Source organism: Artemia franciscana, chromosome 10, assembly GCF_032884065.1.
Source record: "Artemia franciscana chromosome 10, ASM3288406v1, whole genome shotgun sequence".
Classification (NCBI taxonomy): Eukaryota; Metazoa; Arthropoda; class Branchiopoda; order Anostraca; family Artemiidae; genus Artemia; species Artemia franciscana.
Window position 1 is genome coordinate 29,709,536 of NC_088872.1, and position 21,825 is coordinate 29,731,360.

The following is a 21,825-nucleotide window of genomic DNA, read 5'->3' on the forward strand; positions in this document are numbered from 1 at the left end:
ATATGTTCGATACCATGTTTGATTCTGTGTTCGTCTTTCTTTAATACCATTTGGGTTTTAAAGCTTCAATTTTTACAAATTTCTCGTTCGAATGGCAAAAACTTACCAAAAAAGGAAGTCATGAAAATCATGTCATCAAGGAATACTGCCAATAAATATCAAATTGATTTTTGAGTGGAGAAAAAGGACGCAATAGTCTATTCTACTAGAAATTCTACGAAAAAGACATTCTTCACTGGCTAGATAACCACTTCGCCAAGTTAGATAAGCGTAATATTTTATTTTATTTTTCAATTCTTATGTAATAAATTTGGTTTACCGTTATCAATAATTCAACAAGCTGTGACTGTCAAATATGATTAGACAGCGATTTTTTTATCATTAAATATAGATCTTTCCTTGTCACATGTAATATTTTTGTCTTTTTGAATTAGGTAATCGTATTCTATTGAGAAATCATAATAAATAATAATAAGCAAACTCATATTTCATTCATACCAATATCTAAGGCACGAAGGTAAAAAAACTGAAACAAATCCAACACAGTGTTGAAAAAAGAACAAGAACGAGAGAAGCTTCATTCCTAGGCAAATTGTCTCCTTGGTGGAAGCCCTTCTTTCGTAAAGCATCAGCGAGGTTTCGCTGAATGGAAGTTTTACTTATCCGTAACCAAGAGCATCACCAAGTCTGGAAAACCATGCAGTGACCAAGATGGGCCCAGGACTGCACACAGCTTTCATTCAGCTTGAGGCCCCAGGGAATTCTTGATATCCGTCTCTTAGCCGACTTATGGGCTAAGACTTTAGAAGAAGTTTAAGCCCCTGACCTGCGCTGGTGGGAACCAAGGCTTTTCTTCAGACTCTAGCAATTTCAATGATGTAATTGACATAGACATTGCGACTTGGCATATATAACGTTGAAAAACAATTATCATATTGACATTTGGGTAACGAATTTGGGTATTTGGAACTGGACTTGTTAGGAGTTTCAAAAAGTCATATCCCAGGTGTAAGAAACATGAAATTCGTTCATATAGAATTTATTTACTCAGACAGGAAGGATGGGGTGCATAGGCAGAGGTAGGTTTCATTATGAATGTGGGAGCTTCTAAGTCTGGCTTAGGTTGAAAGGCATTAATTATAAAATTTTAGTTGCTTATCTCATGATCAAAAGTGCAAGGTATCAGTCTTAGTGGCATGTGTCCCTTTAGAACCGACATACGGAATTTGCAGTGACTCAGGCGAGTTTTACATTCAGTTGCAGTAACAAATAGTTGCTATAACAAATAGACAGGGTTTTATTGCCCGGGTTCGTAGAAATAAGGGTAGAGCGTATCCTAGCCTCGGTAAATTTGGTGTTCGAAAGGAAAATGGTAACGCTTATAGACTGTTTCAAATTTGTATGTTTAATCTAGTTATAACCAATACGGTGTTTTGTCATAAAATGGCCCTTACTTTAACATGGTACTCTAAATATATTACTACGGCCAGACTTATTGATTATATGGTTGTAGATCTAAGGATGACAGAACATAGCAGCGCTGTTATTGGTATCAAAATTAAAGATCAATATCGACTAGTGTCTAGAGTTAATACAAATCGGAGATTTCAGAAAAGCGACTACCTTCCAAAAATTTATGATGTTGCAGACTCTCTGAATTGAATTTGAGAAGAACTTCCTGGAACAGTTAAATACGAAACTGTAGAGTTTAAAATTTGACAACATATAAGATGGATAGAATAGTTTTAGGAACATGGTTTGTGAAGTAGCTGAAGTTGTCCTAAGGAAGAAACTTAGAAACGCAGCTAGAACATGAGCGTGAACGCTTTAAGGTAGATGCAAGTCAGACGGCAAAATAATAAAATATTGTATTGGCATGTTAAGAAAGTCAGAGGGAGTAATCAGCGTGGATCAGTTTGATATAATTACGAGACCTCTCTTAGTGATAAGGAAGGGTTAAAGAGAAAAGGGCAGATCATTTTGAGAATGTGCTAAACCGTGATGAAGTTGTAGGAAATAATATAGAAATGAAAAGAAAATTGACAATTTGAAACGAAGGAATATTTATTTTTTGAAGAGGAGTTATTGACAGTACTAAAAGAATTGAAAAATAGTAAGGCAAAAAGTACTCAGGTGCTGATAGTGCGGTAAATAAGTTTTTAAAATAGGGTACTTATGGAGATTATGAGTATGATTTTTGAAAAAAGGGGAACTGGTCATGTATGTTTCTGATACGTGGGTGCTCCGAAGGGCCAATGAAGATTGGGTAATTTTTTTCTAGAGGTATTGTCTATGAATAGTTTTAAAGGTACCCATTTGACGGACCGTATGTTAAACAACAAGCTGTGCGAAAAATGTGGTTTTATCCCACTTTACAGAGCTATAACGAAAGAAGCCTGAGATGGCTTGGATACGTTTTACGGATGAAGGGTCACATATTGTCTAGGACTGTTCTTTCTATCAATCTATTTGAGGCCGAACGAAAAGCAAGTCGTCTCCCAATGGGGTGAAAAGAGGTCCGACGGAAGAATTTAAAGGAAATTAGAGTTTCGTCGGAGGAGTAAGCAGTGGAGGCTTGAATAGATTGGTATGGAGGAGGAGCTTTCGTAGCTGTGTTGGCACCAGTCGGCTTGTTGCTGCAGTGAGAGACTAGTAGTAGTAGTGGTATCTACTGTCTACTAAAAATTGTGTAGTTTTTATGGCACTTGGTATTAACCAAGTGACATATAGCAGTCGCCAATTCTGTCGGTCTGTCTGTCTGTCTGTCGGTCTGTCGGTCTGTCTGTCTGTCCCGGTTTTGCTACTTTAGGCACTTCCAGGTAAGCTAGGACGATGAAATTTGGCAAGCGTATCAGGGACCGGACCAGATTAAATTAGAAATAGTCGTTTTCCCGATTTGACCATCTGGGGGGGAGTGGGGGCCCGGTTAATTCGCAAAAAATAGAAAAAATGAAGTATTTTTAACTTATCAGCGGGTATTTGGATCTTAATGAAATTTGATTTTTGGAATGATATTGTATCTTAGAGCTCTTATTTTTAATCCCGACCGGATCTGATGACATTGGGGGGAGTTGGAGGGGGAAAACCTAAAGTCCCGGTTTTGCTACTTTAGGCACTTCCAGGTAAGCTAGGACGATGAAATTTGGCAAGCGTATCAGGGACCGGACCAGATTAAATTAGAAATAGTCGTTTTCCCGATTTGACCATCTGGGGGGGGGAGAAGGGGCCGGTTAATTCGGAAAAATAGAAAAAATGAAGTATTTTTAACTTATGAGCGGGTGATTGGATCTTAATGAAATTTGATGTTTGGAATGATATTGTGTCTCAGAGCTCTTATTTTAAATCCCGACTGGGTCTGATGACATTGGGGGGAGTTGGAGGGGGGAAACCTAAAATCTTGGAAAACACTTAGAGTAGAGGGATCGGGATGAAACTTGATGGGAAAAATAAGCGCAAGTCCCAGATACATGATTGACATAATCGGAACTTATTTGCTCTCTTTGGGGTAGTTGGGAGGGGGGGGAGTAAGTCTTAAAAATTAGAAAAATGAGGTATTTTCAACTTACGAACGGGTGATCGGATCTCAATGAAATTTGATGTTTAGAAGGATATCGTGTCTTAGAGCTCTTATTTTAAATCCCGACCGGATCTGGTGATGGGGGCGGGGAGTTGGGAGGGGGAAACCTAAAACTTGGAAAACACTTAGAGTGGAGGGATCGGGATGAAACATGGTGGGAAAAATAAACATAAGTCCTAGATAGATGATTGACATAAACGGAACGGATCCGCTCTCTTTTGGGTAGTTGGGGGGGGGGTTAATTCTGAAAAATTAGAAAAAATGAGGTATTTTTAACTTACGAATGGGTGATTGGATCTCCATGAAATTTGATTTTTAGAAGGATATCGTGGCTCAAAGCTCTTATTTTAAATCCTGACCGGATCTGGTGACATTGGGGGAAGTTTGGGGTGGGGAGACCTAAAATGATGGGAAACCCTTAGATTGGAAGGATTGGGATGAAACTTGGTTGGAAAAATAAGCAAAAGTCTTGCATACGTAATTTACATAATTGGAATGGATCCGCTCAATTGCGGGGGGGGGGGTAATTCTGAAAAATAAGAAAAATAACGTATTTTTAACTTACGAAGGAGTGATCGGATCTTCATGAAACTTCATATTTAGAAGGACCTCGTAACTCTGATATCTTATTTTAAATCTCAATCGGATCAAACGTAATTGGGGGGGGGGCAGTTGGGGGGACCGGAAATCTTAGAAAATACTTAAAGCGGTGAGATCAGGATGAAACTGGATGGGAAGAATAGAAACCTGTCTAAGATACGTGACTGACATAACTGGACCGGATCTGCTCTCTTTGGTGGAATTGGGAGGGGGAGGTAATTTTGAAAATTGAGGTATTTGTAACTTACGAAAGGGTGACCAGATCTTAATGAAATTTGATATTTAGAAGGATCTTGTGCTATAAAGTTTAACTTTAGGTTCTGACCTTCTCACAAGTGCCAAATGAGCTCTTGGCTCTTGGCTCTTCCGACCTCGTCCAAATGAGCTCTTGGCTCTTCCGACCTCGTACCATATGAGCTCTCGGCTCTTCCGACCTCGTCACAAGTGCTATATGAGCTCTTAGCTCTTGTTTTTTGTTTTTTTGCTTCTGAACTTTCAGAAATTTGTTTCTGAATGGATCATTTTATTCTATTGGATCGCTTTATTACATGATATTCATACTGATTCGTAATCTGTTTCCTATCAAGCCGTATCCTCTAAAGTTTGGGCTTGTTGTGACAAAACATTGTAAAAGTCTAGGTAGCGGGCGAACATTTTTCCTTTCTACTATGATCGTTAAAAAAATCAAACGTCCGAGGTATGTTCGAGAGCACTTTAAAAAAAGGAAAAATGAGAATATACCAAAGGTTGTTTTTTTTTTTTAATCCAGGCCCTGTTTTCCTTAGTAATGACTATAATGTATTCGCCTAAATTATATACTGTAGTTTTCTGTATTTTTACGTGTTGCTTTCCATTATTAATCAGCTTTGATTTTTTCAGCTCCTGCATCATTTCTTCTCTTCAGTCAAAAAAATTACATCAATCGTTTTGTGGTAGATTCGCCAGATAGCCCTGACATTGTTCTGCCTCTACGAGGATTGAAAAATGTTAAGAGTATTGACTTTGATCCACTTACATTTAATCTCTACTGGGTAGATGGCAGGTCACACAATATCCGAAGATCTGATGATACTGGAAATAACTCGATAATTGTAGTTCCTAACCCACATGGGAAGCTCCATCCGATGGATTTAGTTCTTGATCCCATAGCAAGGATATTATTTTGGTCTTGTTCCAAAAATTTAGTGATTAACACTACTAAAGTGGATACACTTGAAAGTATCGGACCTGTTGTATCAATGGGAGTTAATGCCACTAATTTAGCCTTGCACCTGACCAAAGGGTAAGATTTCTGAGCTTAATTAAGTAGATATCTCTAATTAATGATTTGTTTGTTGTTTTTGTTTTTAACACGGGCGGCTGCAGAAATTTTAAAAACAGTTGTTTTTTTTATTGCTCAAACAACAAAACGCACATCCACGTAAAAGATGTTTTATTTCTTTAATCGACGTTAAGTTATAGAAGATATTAATATTAGAATCCAGAACTGAATTATAATACACAAATCAGCTATTTTCTGTTACCGAAAGGGTTGGCCAAAAGTGTAATATCCTGAAGCAAACCAAAGAATTCCGGTTGCTGATCCTAGATTCTAATTTGTCCATGGCATAAGAATTTTCTTGAATATGACCTATATGTGTTCCTTGGAATCATTTAACCGCCCTTTCAGTTACTGTCTTCAGTTACTTTCAGCTATGTCCCTCGCAGACACAAATTGACTTTATAACGATTCATAACCTTTATCGTGATTATAACTATTGGAACAAAAAGAGTTTTACTATCCCTGACCACTTCTTCCACTCTTGTGTTTTTAACTTTTTCTGTGTTTCATCTGACTTCAAGGGTTCTTTGCCTTGCAATTTTCCCTGTCAATATCAATAATATATTTCTTTTAAATACTCATTGAAACTTTCATAATATGCGTAAAACTTTACAAGGTTATATCAGTAAAAATGTAACTTTTTGAAAAAATCTGAGCTACATACTGTAGGAAATAAAAAAAAACTATAAATGTTTGATAAGAATGAGCATCTGTGGTGACCCGAAGGATGCTATTCTGTTTCTACCTAGGTCTGCTCTAGCATTCCCGGAGGAGGTTATTAATGCTTCCAAAACCTGCACGTATGCCTCGAAAATTTTTCATTGCCAGGATGAATCCTGTCCTTCATGTAATCCCCTCTCCCTATACAAAAATGCTTATTAGAGTCGTTGGTAGGATCCTTCATGACATATTTAAGCTGACCTAAAAAAAAAAAAAAAAAAAAAAAAAAAAAAAATACAGAATGTCTATTCTGTATTTTTTATTATTATTTTTTTTTTCATACAAACTTATTATTCATACAAATTATACATGCAAATGAATGCTCCCTGTCCTTAAATCTGTAGTATTAATTAAAAAGGTGATTAATTTTTTCTAAGAAAGGTTACTTTAAACCGTAAATGAGTAGAAATCAAGTCATAGATTGTCACACTGAAAAAGAACAAAAAAAAAAAAACTATGAATGAATAAATGAAATATAAGATGAACTGGTATTAAAATACATAACCATGTCGAACTTGAAACGAACAGGAACAACTATAGATGCATCAACAAAACGCAAAACGAATAGAGATCGAAGAGAATAATGAAGCGAAACTTGACCAGAAATCAGAGTGCAGCTACCTTCAGGCCTGGATTTACCAATAGGCCTAGGCCTAGGGATGTACAATGCCAGTGGGCACAATAAATTGTCAGTGAGTGATTTTTTCCTCAACAAAAACTGGACTGATGTGATTTATCGTCAAAATGCCAGGTGCAGTCTGCTGCCACACTGTATATTAACAGAAAAGTGACTTTAAAACAACGCAGGAATTTCATGGCCACTTATAAACTGTCAGATGATTCCCAAGAAAGTCAGCTGAGACTTCAGTATCGCCTCTGTCATTATTTTTGGCTCATCAGTTGTGATACCACAAAAACGGAGTAGCAAAAACGCTTGGACCTAGAAGTGTCAAAGCTTTAGATCCGACCCTGGCTACCGTAATTTGTGCTTTGTTGATAAATACGTATTTCGTGCATAATGTGATTTTATTATTTTAATTATGTATTTATAACATAAAAAGGGATTCACTATGCTACTAAAGTTTATGGGAAAGAAAAAAAACAATTTTACAGACTAAATTTATTTGTGACTGCTAATACTGATCAAAGTCTATTGTATATTAGACTTATTTTAAATAAATCGATTGATTGTTTTAAATATGCTAGTGTATATAAAAATAAGATTCCTGGAATTTCGAGCAACATTTTATTTTTCAGTGCTATGAGGACGAAAGGGAAAACTGTTCCAAATACTTATTTTTTAGCAAAACTCAGACTACACTCTTTTCTGACGAGTTTGAGGGGTTCTAGCCTCACTCTTATTTCAGTAAAGTCCTGTTGATTTGAAGCCTGACCTGGCCAATCATTTGAATCTCTGTTCTTTTTTTAGTTTGACTTGATTATGTGCTTTTGTTTGTTTTCATTTTAGATCTTATTCATTCAATCATAATAGTTTCTGCCCGTCTTAGGGTTTGACTTCTTATACTCACTTTTTTCAGCTCATTTTAAATCTAAACGTTTTCTGCAATTTTCTTTGATTTTTTTTTCTATAGTTTCTCTCCGCTAAAAAGTTGACAATGTGCTATTGTATGTTAATTTAGGAAAATTCATAAAATTTGGTTTAGCTTTTCTGCTTAACAACTAAAATGATACATTTGGCGAAAATCTTGATTAGCTGTACATTTGTGCAATAATCTTTAATAATATCTTTGCTGAAAAACAGGGGGAGGGTGTAAGAGAGCATCCTATCATGTATGATGAACATAATTTTTTGCCTTCTTTGGGACTTAACTCACCTCACCACGCCATCCTCACCACGATCTATAGACACCCTTGAACACAGACGTATCGTAAACCGTCGTTTATCAAAAGAATCATCAAATCTTTAGCAAAAATAGCTTTCATTTTGTAAATACTTTAAAATTCTATCTAAGCGTTACTTCAAAATACATCATCGCTTACAGCAAAACAGAACGTGACAGAAAAAACAGGATATGAAATGCAAAACGACGCTACTATAAGATGGGAGTTAATGTCTTAACTCTTTCTTCACCAAAAAGAAGCTTTATGTTATGATAAACAAATGTAATTATCGTAAGGATATCAATCAAGAGATGGTGTCGTAGGTGGGGGGACAGGGTTGATTGGACGAATTGTGTTATTTCGTAATCCCTTCAATGATAGAGTAAAACGGTCAATTTGTGAGGATGAACTTAGGCTACTATCGAATTGAGGCATTCGATAGTAGCACAGTTGTTGAGCAAACGAGCGGAATATGCTGGTCCTTTCATGTGGATTGTAGATGGGTTTTAAAAGTGGTATATGCCTTTGCAATGCAGGTCTCCTACGTCCACTTGCCCAATGTTGTTGCCAGATAAGTGTCAAGCGAATTGTAACGCTTTCATACAAAAGTCGGAGAAGGGATTACGCTTCCCTAAATCCTCATTCTCTTTTCTCATTAACTCAAGTTACCTACCCCATGAGCTTCGATAAGGAAAAAGAACCTTCCTACCTTTTTTCTTAAAGTCGGGGGGTGGCGGGTAGCAGCGGTGGGACCACGGATCAGCTTTATGCCTCGTGTCATGTAGGGTGATTTTTTTAGTACTGGAGCTAAAGCGTGGGGTAGCATCTGTTCCCTCGGCTCAGCTTTGACAGTAGGATTAGGGAATGTTTTGCGTCGGAGCCGCCATTGATCTATTACCACTGTAATCACACAGGCTAAAAATCTTTCAATGACTCTGATTTAAAAAGAATTGCCATGTCTCAACCCCACAGCTAAATTTGATAGTGGGAGGGTGTGGAGGGGCTACCAGGACACTTTGTTTCCCTAATCTTATAGATGGGACATCCTTGCACTATTATGGTTCAGTCAACATATAATATGTCAGACTTTCTTACTCCACTGAGTGTCTACAGCCTGTACTTAGCTCTTTTGTACACCGGACTAGTTTTTGTTTCGAATCGCTTTGTTTTGCACTGTTTAATTCTTTTTTTCCTTTTTTTTTGCATCGCTTTATCGAAATTTTACAACTTGGAAATATTTTGTTTTGTTCTTAGTCAGGAGTTTACGTGTTTCTTCACTTAGTCAATCTTTGGGCATAGCTCTTTATTCCAGTGAGCTAGCTTGTTTTTCCACTCACTCAAGGGTGTAAAACACTTTTCCCTTTGCTTTGACTTGCCTAGTTATTGTAGTGCCTCAGGATTTAGCTCGTTTTTATACTCAGGAAGGACTTCGTTCATTTGTGCACCGAATCTGGAATTCACCTGCTTTCGTTTAGAGTCAGAACCTCGCTTTTTTTTGGCACTTGGTATTAACCAAGTGACATATAGCAATCGCAAATTCTGTCGGTCGGTCTTTCGGTCCCGGTTTTGCTACTTTGGGCACTTCCAGGTAGGCTAGGGCGGTGAAATTTGGCAGGGGTATCAGGAACCGGACCAGACTAAATTAGAAATAGTCATTTTCCCGATTTGACCATCTGGAGGGGAGTGGGGGGCCGGTTAATTCGAAAAAAAAATAGAAAAAATGAAGTATTTTTAATTTACGAACGGTTGATTTACCGTTCGTAACTTACGAAAATTTGATGTTTGGAAGGATATCGTGTCTCTTATTTTAAATCCCAACCGGATCTAGTGACATTGGGGGGGAGTTGGGAGGGGGACTCTTAAAATCTTGGAAAACACTTAGAGTGGAGGGATCGGGGTGAAACTTGGTGGGAAAAATAAGCACAAGTCCTAGATACATGATTGACATAACCGGAAAGGATCCGCTCTCTTTGGGGTAGTTGGGGGGGGGTAATTGTGGTAAATAAAAAAAAAATGAGGTAATCTTAACTTACGAATGGGTGATGGGATCTCGATAAAATTTAATATTTAGAAGGATATCGTGTCTCAAAGCTCTTATTTTAAATCCCGACCGGATCTGGTGACATTGGGGGGAGTTTGGGTGGAACCTAAAATCATGGGAAACGCTTAGAGTGGAGGGATCGGGATAAAACTTGGTGGGAAAAATAAGCAAAAGTCTTAGATACGTGATTGACATAATTGGAACGGATCCGATCTATTGGGGGGGTGGGGTAATTCTGAAAAAATGACGTATTTTTAACTTACGAAGGAGTGATCGGATCTTCATGAAACTTAATATTTAGAAGGACCTCGTAACTCAGATCTCTTATTTTAAATCTCAACCTAATCCAGCGTCTTTGGGGGGCAGTTGGGGGGGAGGGAATCTTAGAAAATACTTAAAGTGGAGAGATCAGGATGAAACTGGATGGGAAGAATAAAAACAAGTCTAAGATACGTGGCTGACATAACCGGACCGGATCCGCTCTCTTTGGTGGAGTTGGGGGGGGGGGGGGTAATTCTGAAAAATGAGGTACTTGTAGCTTATGACCGGGTGACCAGATCTTACTGAAATTTGATATTTCGAAGGATATTGTGCTTTAAAGCTCTTATTTTAAATTCCGACCAGTATCCTGTGACATTGGGGGGAGTTGGAGAGGGAAACCGGATTTCTTAGAAAACGTGAAAATTGGGGTATTTTTATCTTACGAATAGGTGATCGGATCTTAATGAAACTTGATATATAGAAGGATCTCATGTCTTAGATCCTCAATTTTCGGCTCGAATTGGATCCGGGGACATGCTGGTTGGAGGAGGGAAACAGAAATCTTGGAAAACGCTAATAGTGGAGAGACCGGGATGAAACTTGATGGGAAGAATAATCACAAATTCTAGATACGTGATTGACATAATTGGAAGGGATCCCTTCTCTTTGGAGGAGCTGGGGGGTGTTAAGTTGGAAGAATTAGAAAAATGAGGTATTCTTACCGGATCTTAATGTAATTTGATATTTAGAAGGAATCCATGTCTCAGAGCTCTTATTTCAAACCCCGACCAGATCTGTGGACATCGAGGGGAGTTGGAGGGGGAAATCGGAAATCTCGGAAAACACTTAGAGTGGAGGAATCCTGATGAAGCTTGATGGATAGAATAAGCAAATGTTGTAGATACGTGATTGCTGTAACCGTACTGGATTCGCTCTCTTTGGGGGAGTCAGGGGAAGGGGTTAAGTGCTTTGGCGAGTTTGGTGCTTCTGGACGTGCTAAGACGATGAAAATTGGTATGCGTGTCAGGGAGCTGCGTAAATTGACTTGATAAAGTCGTTTTCCCAGATTCGACCATCTGGGGGGCTAAAGGGAGAGGAAAAATTAGAAAAACGAGGTATTTATAACTTACGAGTGGGTGATTGGATCTTAATGAATTTTGATATTTAGAAGGACATCGTGACTCAGAGCTCTTATTTTAAATCCCGACCGGCATTAAGCCTCTGATTTTCCTTTTAAGTAAATATATTGATTCTTACAATTTTGTTAGAGCTCCTACCATATGAGCTCTTGGCTCTTAGCTCTTCTTGCTTCGTCAAAAGTGCCATATGAGTTATTAGCTCTTGTTCAATAGTCAGTCCATAGCTTGGACTTAGGTTTCTTTTCTACCAAGCCAGGATTTAACTCGTTTATCCACTGAGACGGGTTTTATCTTGTTTTTGCATTGATTAAGGGCTTTGCTCGCTTTTGCACGGATGTTCAGAATCCTTGCCTGATTCCGGTTTAAATAAGATATAACATGTCTACCTTTTTTTTTATAAATGGCTAGAGTGCATTGGAGAGTAGAGGAGTCACTGGCTCATTTTTTACCTCTAATCATATACGTTTTAAATTCTTTTAAATATTTTAATTCTAACAAGATCTATGATCCGTACTTTTTCTACCAAAATGAATATACGATGAAGGGCCAATTGCAAAATTGTTGGCCCTTCCCCTTGTGTCTGCGTGGAATGTGTCTTTGGACTCGGCAGTTGAGGTAAAATGATGTTTTAAAAGTCATCAGTTGTTGTTTTTTCTCCTCTCTCTCTCTAACTTTAACTCTCTCTCCTCTAACTTTTCGGATTTCTCTCTTTCTTTCTTTCTTTCTCTCTATCTCTCTCTCTCTCTCTCTCTCTCTCTCTCTCTCTCTCTCTCTCTCTCTCTCTCTCTCTCTCTCTCTCTCTCTCTCTCTCTCTTTATTCATGTCCCTGGTTTTCTTCTCAATTTCTTTCTGTGTCACCCCTCTCTTTATCTTTCTTTTTTTTCTAAATTGAATTTAAATACGCAGACAAATTGTTACAAAAGTGACATTAGCTACCATGTGTAAATCAATAAAGTGATTCGTCCTTTAGAAGAATATGTGTATGAACCTGTGTTGCTACTTTTAGATATTTATTCTTCATCAATCTACTGCACGAGCCTCGGATTGAGCGAGTTTTATTTAGCGGTGAAGAACGTCAGACGGTTGTCGCTAAAGACATAAAATACCCCACAGCTTTGACTGTTGATCAGAAGGAAAATACAATCTACTGGGCTTCTGCTGATTCTGATGATGGCGTTATAGAACTTGCCAACTTGGATGGCTCTGGAAGGTATGATTTCTTTGGATTTGAGAAGACTTGACAGTTTCGAAGAAATTTAAGATTAATATCGTAAAATGTGTTTATCCTACATTTCAGCCATGAAAACAGAAAAAAAGTGTCTGATAACTTTTTTTTATCGAATATTTTTACTATTTACACTGTTTCTAAACGTGTTTGCTAAGAGCTATTGAAAACTAACATGACGTGAAAATGCTTATTCAAATATTGATTAAAACTGTGCAACATTTACATAGGGTATTTACACTAATTCAAACTTTTTCAAAGATGACAACTAATTTCTTTTTGTTTCTAATGCAAACATGATTTCTTGTTCTTTTGGATAGATGGAGCAAACAGATTTTAAAAAAATCATGCACGTAAGCAATTGATTTTTTCTGCAGAAATTTTGAAATTGAAACTTCAAGAGTCCAAAGAAGTCGAAACGCTTTGTTACTCTGTTTCGTAGATCTAGAGTTTTGATGTAAAAATAGGGCTTAATTTGCAGCGATTCGGGGAAAGACGATGAAGTTTTGCGTGTACATTCTATTATTGAAGCTAGTGCAGGCAATAAATTTTATACTGGTATCATTATGGTTTATTTGTAATGAAAAGTCTTACTTACGGAAGTAATACAAAGTTGAAATATAACGAATATAGTTTTTGCTTCGCGGATCACACAAGACATATCTACAAAAGTAACTAAAATAAACTTATTCGTAATATTTTGCAATATATTTGAAATGATGAAAAAGTTGCGCTTTGCTGAAAATACAGAACTGACTTGATGTTCAAATTGTTGACTTACAAGCAGAAAATTAAATAAGTAGCCTAAAGAAAATAGTAGATTAATTTATAAGGTTCTTAATAGTCTCTCACCGACCATGATATTGTAAAATTTAGTGCACACTTGGAATTCTCTAAAAACCTCAAGGAACCCCAGTTTTTAGTAAAGCGTAGTTTTTAAAATCTTACAGATATTGCAAATTATTCATTGCCAGTATATTGGAGCTGGTTTTGTAGATAGATCTTGTGCAATCGACAAAGCAATAGTTCTTGTTTGTTTTAAGCTTCAACTTTGTTCTTCATTTCGGTTCTCTTTTCATTTCTGTCTTTCTCCCTTTCCCCTTATTATTTTTTTTGCGAGAAGAAATAATTGTAAACTTGAGACATTCGTTAGAATCTCTGTTTTCAAACCGATTAAAAAAAAAAAATAAACTTGAAAAAGTCAACATGCTACTTTTGCAACATGATGCTGTAAGTAGTTTACGAATGATGCTCTTAGAATTCGTGCAATTTTTGTAATGTACAAGTAATGTATTGTTTTGTGTAATGTACAAGTTGGATTGTAATAAATGTATTTTGGATTTTAGACGTATGCTTCTACAGAAGGTATATCCTATGGCGCTGAGCGTTTTGAATAGTCATCTTTACTGGCTTGAAAGAGACGTTCAACTCATAGAAAGAATAAATATTGCAAGTGGTAATGATCGACAAAGAGTTCTTGGCCGGTTGCCAAACTTATCTGATGTTCTTGGAGTCCATCTTCTTACGTTAGAGGTTGGTTTTGTTTATAGAATTCCTCACGGAACTGAATATTTGGGTGAGGAAGATTTTCATACAGCCGTCTATTGGTAATCTCGACTACCGTACCACTCGTTTTTTTTTTTTTTTTTTTTTAATTAATATGTTATTTCAAATTTAAGACTTTAGAGGCTGAATTGGTCAAGTCTACATAATGAACATAGAAAGCGATTTAAAAGGAAGGCATTGTGGTATAATGTTTCATTCTACCAATATTCTAACAGAGAAATTTGCCGGACTTTTTAGCAGTTACCTTTGCTTTTAAGAATGGATCGCTTCTTGGATACATTTTAGTAGAAACTTAAACTAGCTTGTAAAATTTTTCCTGTTGATTTCTGAAGTATTTAATTGTTTATTCTTTTTTGGTGGTTTATTTTATTTTAGAAATATCCAAGAAACAAATTACCATATGAACGACCATTGAAAATTTAAAATTTCTAAGTAAAAAAGAGTGTATGTAAGTTCTATTTGATTAGCATTAGTGTTGAATTTTTTGTGAAAATATATTTTTTTCGATGTGTGGGATAAATGAACTTAATTGTACCTGTATCTCCAACCAGTAAATGATAAAATCGAGTCGTAAGCGTATCTTCCTACCAGGATTAATTTTAGTTTTAAAGCAAATTATTTAATAACTTACGTTTTGCTTCACTTTCTTTAATCATATTCCTGTTTAATCTCCATAGTTTGTTTTAAAGCAAAGTTTTGTTTGTATCAAGTTTGATACTAGAATTACAATATCCCGTGCAATGGACGCAGTGAGTAATGTAATGTTGTGTATAACACCTGGGCAATTTGAAAAACCCTCCAAAATATTTGAATCTAAACAAAAGGTATTTTGATACCCAATATTGTGGGAGACTTGGCAGTGAGTGTTGTTTTTCAACCTGCATTTGATTTCCTTTTTTCTTTTTTATGGCACTTGATATTAACCAAGTGACATATAGCAATCGCAAATTCTGTCGGTCTGTCGGTCCCGGTTTTGCTACTTTAGGCACTTCCAGGTAAGCTAGGACGATGAAATTTGGCAAGCGTATCAGGGACCGGACCAGATTAAATTAGAAATAGTCGTTTTCCCGATTTGACCATCTGGGGGGGGGGAGTGGGGGGGCCGCTTAATTCGGAGAAAATAGAAAAAATGAAGTATTTTAAACTTATGAGCGGGTAATGGGATCTTAATGAAATTTTATGTTGGAATGATATTGTGTCTCAGAGCTCTTATTTTAAATCCCGACCGGACCTGATGACATTGGGGGGAGTTGGAGGGGGGAAACCTAAAATCTTGGAAAGCACTTAGAGTGGAGGGATCGGGATGAAACTTGATGGGAAATATAAGCACAAGTCCCAGATACATGATTGACATAATCGGAACGGATCTGTTCTCTTTGGGGTAGCTAGGGGGGGGGGGTAATTCTGAAAAATTAGAAAAAATGAGGTATTTTTAACTTACGAACGGGTGATCGGATCTCAATTAAATTTGATATTTAGAAGGATATCGTGTCTCAGAGCTCTTATTTTAAATCCCGACCGAATCTGATGACAATGGGGGGGGGAGTTGGGAGGGGGGAACCTATAACTTGGAAAACACTTAGAGTGGAGGGATCGGGATGAAACTTGGTGGGAATGATAAGCACAAGTCCTAGATACATGATTGACATAACCGGAACGGATCCACTCTCTTTGGGGTAGTTGGGGAGGGGTTAATTCTGAAAAATTAGAAAAAATGAGGTATTTTTAACTTACGAACGGGTGATCGGATCTCAATGAAATTTGATATTTAGAAGGATATCATGTCTCAAAGCTCTTATTTTAAATCCTGACCGGATCTGGTGACATTGGGGGAAGTTTGGGGTGGGGGACTCTAAAATCATGGAAAACGCTTAGATTGGAGGGATCGGGATGAAACTTGTTGGGAAAAATAAGCAGAAGTCTTACATACGTGATTTAAATAATTGGAACGGATCCGCTCTATTTGGGGGGGGGGGGCTAATTCTGAAAAATAAGAAAAAATTACGTATTTTTAACTTACGAAGTGGTGATCGGATCTTCATTAAACTTCATATTTAGAAGATCCTCGTAACTCAGACCACTTATTTTAAATCTCAACCAGATCAAGCGTAATTGGGGGGGGGGGGCAGTTGGGGGGGACCGGAAATCTTAGAAAGTACTTAAAGCGGTGAGATCAGGATGAAACTGGATGGGAAGGATAGAAACCTGTCTAAGATACGTGACTGACATAACCGTACCGGATCTGCTCTCTTTGGTGGAATTGGGGGGGGGGGTAATTTTGAAAATTGAGGTATTTGTAACTTACGAAAGGGTGACCAGATCTTAATGAAATTTGATATTTAGAAGGATCTTGTGCTTTAAAGTTCTAATTTTAAATTCCGACCGGATCCTGTGACATTGGGGCGAGTTGGAGGGGGAAACCGGAATTCTTGGAAAACGTGAAAATTGGGATATTTTTATCTTATGAATAGATGATCAGATCTTAATGAAATTTGATTTTTAGAAGGAATCCATGTCTCAGAGCTCTTATTTCAAATCCCGACCAGATCTTTTGACATTGGGGGGAGTTGGAGGGGGAAATCTCGGAAAAACACTTGGAGTGGAGGAATCGGGATGAAGCTTGGTGGATAGAATAAACAAATGTCCTTGATACGTGATTGACAGAATCGTACTGGATTCGCTCTCTTTGGAGGAGTTGGGGGGAGGGGTTCAGTGATTTGGCGAGTTTGGTGCTTCTGGGCGTGCTAGGACGATGAAAATTGGTAGGTGTGTCAGGGAGCTGCACAATTTGACTTGATAAAGTCGTTTTCCCAGATTCGACCATGTGGGGGGCGAATCCCCATGTAAAGGGAGAGGAAAAATTAGAAAAAATTAAATATTTATAACTTACGAGTTGGTGATCGGATCTTAATGAATTTTGATATTTAGAAGCACATCGTGACTCAGAGCTCTTATTTTAAATCCTGACCGGCGTTAAGCCTCCTGTTTTCCTTTTTAGATCAATCTGTTAATTCATAGAATTTTGTTAGAGCTCATACCATATGATCTCTTGGCTCTTAGCTCTTCTAGCCTCGTAACAAGTGCCATATGAGCTCTTAGCTCTTGTTTTAAATAATTGTTTATAAGTTTTCATTAGGAGATTTTTTCAAGGGGCTACTAGTGGCTCATTTACTTGTCATGATTATCATCGACTATAGTAATTGTCTAGTGATTAATAATCACTCAGTCCGTGAAATAGTCATTTCTTTGTAGTTTATATCTTGAACGTTTTCTTTTCAACTGTGCCCAATGTATTCGTTACCTGTAAAATCTTTTTTCCTTCTATGGCAGGATTTGGCAGGCTTTGGAACAATTCAATGCTTCTGACAAACCATATGCAATAAGACAGCATAACTGGAAGGAATCTGGGAAAAAGTTGTTTTTTCCATTTAATAAGCCATGACGACCTTTTTGAAGAGCTTTGAGCTTTTAGCATATCCTAAAAATGGCAATCGTATCTAAGAAAAATGATGACACGTTTGAGTGAAACAGAAGCATCACTTTCTACTGTTGACTTATCGGATTCACGTCGGTAACATGCCGAGGAATAAAATTTGAATTTTTTCTGGGTTCAAAAACTAAAACATTGGACTTCGGCACTAAATGAACGAATTTAATTAACGTCTGTTTCAGTTCCTGTATAATGACTTTTCGATGGTATTTTTGACGTTTTCGAAAAAAGAGAAGATATGATAGCATAGGAACGTTTTCTAATGAAGTTTTGAAGTCTTATGGGTCGCTGAGCCCTTGAATGGATGACTTCGGTCAAACCCCAGTGAAAATTCGGTCGTTTTAGCTATCCATTGCTCTTTTTTTCTTTTTTTGTATGTAAATTTGTTGTTTATTTTTCAGCAGTTGTTCCAAGTTATAGGTTTTCGCGTGTGAATCTTTACCTTAATATTCAACTACTATTGTGCTTCTGTATTTCTAGGAAATTCGTAGTAGTCCTTGCTATCCGCCAAAAAGTGGTTGCAGCCATCTTTGTGTTCCAATGGAAGACAAACTGGATTCTTTTAGCTTTAGATGTGCTTGTCCCGGTGGCCGAGCCTTGATTGAGGACAAAAGGAGCTGCTCAGAACCAGCAATATGCGAATCAAACCAAGTATGAACTTATTCATAGGATCACACCCAGAGACTTGTTTCAGGAACTTGAATTTAAAACAGGGGGAGAGGTCATACTGAGCCAAAAAAAAATTGTCCACAAAGAAATACAAAACTTTTTCGTTAATGATCTTTGTCAGGAGAGCTTAGCTCTCGTTTGGAAATTTCCCCTCCCTGATTTGAGGTTAATGTTGTCAATTTTTTAGGCTTTCACTTTCATCTAATACTTCTTAAAATTCAGTGTATTCTGCATCTATTGTTTAATATTCTATTTGAAGGGATCTCCTTTTCTATGCAAATGCACAATTATTTGGGTTTAATCCTACCTGGCAAGGAGTAAGGCTCCAAGTCCTCAGTGAAAATTTTTAGAAGTAGAATTTTTATGACAATTAAGGGTTTTCAGAATTCTATTGAAAAATAAAGCCTTTTGCACAATTATAAAAATAATTGTATTGCTCTAGGCGAACCACAACCCCTGTCCATCCTGAAGATAATTTTTTGATTAAGTTTTTCAGATTAATGAATATTTTATTTGTAAGAATAAGACAATGAATGGCAAGGATCCTAACTCGATTATAATACAATGTACGGTTGAAGTACGTATCTATTAGGTTTTTTTTTAGTTTTTTAAAAAGTAAGATGTTATAATAATAATGATAATATTTAATCCCTTGTAACTTGAAAAAAATCTAATGCACCTAAATAGTAAGCTAAACAACGGACCTCTAGTAACAAATTCTGTGTATTCAGTTTGTTTTTGGTTTATTAAATGAGTGGCAAGTTACATTGTATTACATCTCTTGATATGGTTTTGAGATTGGCTGTAATGGAATGTCTAAAAGAAACCTCCCATCCTAGCAGGGTTCTCATTGTACTTATTATAAATTTCCATTATTTGATAAAGACTTTTGTGTTATTTGATGTTCTCACTTACATCCGTTTGTAAGGTCAATTTTTAGAATTTGTGAATGCTTCAATATGTCAACCTGGCAAAATCCACTTATTGCTACTTATTGAAGGACCGAACCGCCTATGGCCAAAATAGCTGCACTCACTCCTCCACCCCAATCTAATCAAAGCTTCACTCTTTACCCCCTCCCCATGAAGTTCCACTTTCTGTCAAATTATTTCTTATGAACTCTTCCAAATCCATTTGGGGACAACCTGCTTTTCTTTAGGCCCCAGGAATACGGACAAAAAATACAATCATCGACAATCTATTATCCTTCATCGGTAAAATATGACCTTCCTATCTTAAACTTTCGTTCTTTACAGTCTTCAAAAGTTTTATCGACCCACATTTTCGAATAGTTTGATATATAGTCAATCAAAAGAGGGCTAGTAATAACTATGAACGTGATGAAGAAATTGTAGGAAACCCACTATTTCCACAACTTAAATGCAAAATGTTTCCTGGGGTTTGATGAAATGTTCTTTTCAAGTTCTTGATCCTTTATCCCGCGCATTAGGCAACCATTTCTTGTTTCTTTTATTTATTTTTTTCCTACGGCAATTATAATAGGTAGCTTAGTTTGAGGTTAAAGACTTCTTAATTCATATGGATTGGGAATCCTGGTTATGCAAGGGTAGTGTTTGTTTAAAATTTCATTTTTTTCATATTGTTACTCAAAAAATGTTTTTTGTTCTTTGTTGATTATTCCCTGAGATTTTTGCTAACCTTTGATGTTTGTAATAGCACCCTAGTTTTTTTTTAAAACATATTTCAGAGGCATATATTAAGAATTACCTCCTCAAAAAAAATATAAATATGACCGTTGACTATAATTAAAATCACCCTCTCTTCACTCAGGCGGCAACTCGGCCCTTCGGCCCTTGCGAATGCCTGATCTATGCTAAACGGATTGAAACTTTTGTGTTACCCGGTCTATAATACCACGTCATAAAATCTCGCTAGATTTTGTTCTTTTATAGAAGTACAAGATGGATATATTTTAAGCTCACAAGCATCCTTGGTTATATTCTGTTATAAAATTAGTAAGACTTTTTTATTAAAATTTGGTATATTTGGACACATATCTTAGAATTCATTGCTAATTATGTCACTCATTTCTGTTTAGTTTGCCTGCACGTCTGGAGTTTTTGAAAGTAATCCTGGATCAGGAACTCGCTGTATCCCGTTAACTTGGCGCTGCGATGGACAAGAGGAATGTTCGGATGGCTCGGACGAAATTGGCTGCCCCTCATGTCCAGAGAAACAGTTTAGGTGCTCGAATGGACTTTGTATTGGTAAGTAATGCTTGGTTTTAAGATTATGACAGGGAAGCCATATATTTACTTACCTTGGATACTTCGGTATAAGAAAAAGGTTTTTAATATAATGTCCCTAGTATATGGCGAAAACTTTTTATCTTTATATATATATATATATATATATATATATATATATATATATATATATATATATATATATATATATATATATATATGTATATATATATATATATATATATATATATATATATATATATATATATATATATATATATATATATATATATATATATATATATATATATGCTGTTTCTAGTTAGATATATGAACTGTGTTTTTTTTTAGCCTCTAATCTGGTATGTGATGGTGAGCCTCATTGTCCTGACGAATCAGACGAATCAATCCTCACTTGTGCCAAGTGGACTTCTACAAATAGCGAGCTTCAATCTTCAAATAAAATTACACATATTGCATGTGAGTATTTTATTACGATTTATTATTGTATTCTTTATGAGTAACAACACTTCTTTTTTTTGCTGTTCTTTTTTTTTATCGTAGTTAAGCTCTGCTAGGTTAGTGTCATGGAAAGGACACTTAATCATAGGGATGTGGATGTGTGTATGATTGCCGATTTTTTTTTTATGTTTTTTTTACTGATACATTGTAAGTACAGCTTATTTTATTTTGAAGAAAGAAATACCATGTTTTCCACTGCATGGGTAAACTCTTTCGGGAAATTAGAATTTTTTCGCTAACCTACAATGCATCTTCTGATTGTTAATTGTTTCTGTGGAATTTTACTATAGAATTACTAGCCAAGTTGCAATCTAGACTGGCTTGTATTTTTGCCTCGTTCTTGTACTTCTGGACAAATCTTGGCTGATATTCTTTTTTTTTTCGGAGTTGACAGCTACTATATCTGCAATCATTCATTTTCTTTTAACTAATATTTCCTATGCGTATTCTGGTAGCTTTCGTCTCTGTACTTATATGAAACTCAATTTGTTACGGTCACCCGGTAATTTTCAATATCGTGATAACGCGTCTTGATTGTGTCTCCCCGTGCTTATCGATAACCTTCATCCGTTGAATAGCGATAATCTTTATCCGTTGAAGATTCGTAGCAGTTTCAATCTGCTTGTTCTTGGAAGTGTGCATGAA

At 36.5% G+C, this 21,825-nt stretch overlaps 1 protein-coding gene across 1 annotated transcript in view; it reads left to right on the forward strand.

The window, feature by feature from the left end:
* The window catches only part of LOC136032040 (low-density lipoprotein receptor-related protein 6-like), a 113,146-nt gene that overhangs the window by 86,334 nt on the left and 4,987 nt on the right, over window positions 1-21,825 (forward strand). The window contains exons 15-20 of the mRNA XM_065712130.1: window positions 5,057-5,459; window positions 12,508-12,711; window positions 14,073-14,259; window positions 18,263-18,433; window positions 20,511-20,679; window positions 21,010-21,138. Coding sequence (XP_065568202.1) covers window positions 5,057-5,459; window positions 12,508-12,711; window positions 14,073-14,259; window positions 18,263-18,433; window positions 20,511-20,679; window positions 21,010-21,138 — 1,263 coding nt within the window. The remainder of the gene's footprint in view (window positions 1-5,056; window positions 5,460-12,507; window positions 12,712-14,072; window positions 14,260-18,262; window positions 18,434-20,510; window positions 20,680-21,009; window positions 21,139-21,825) is intronic.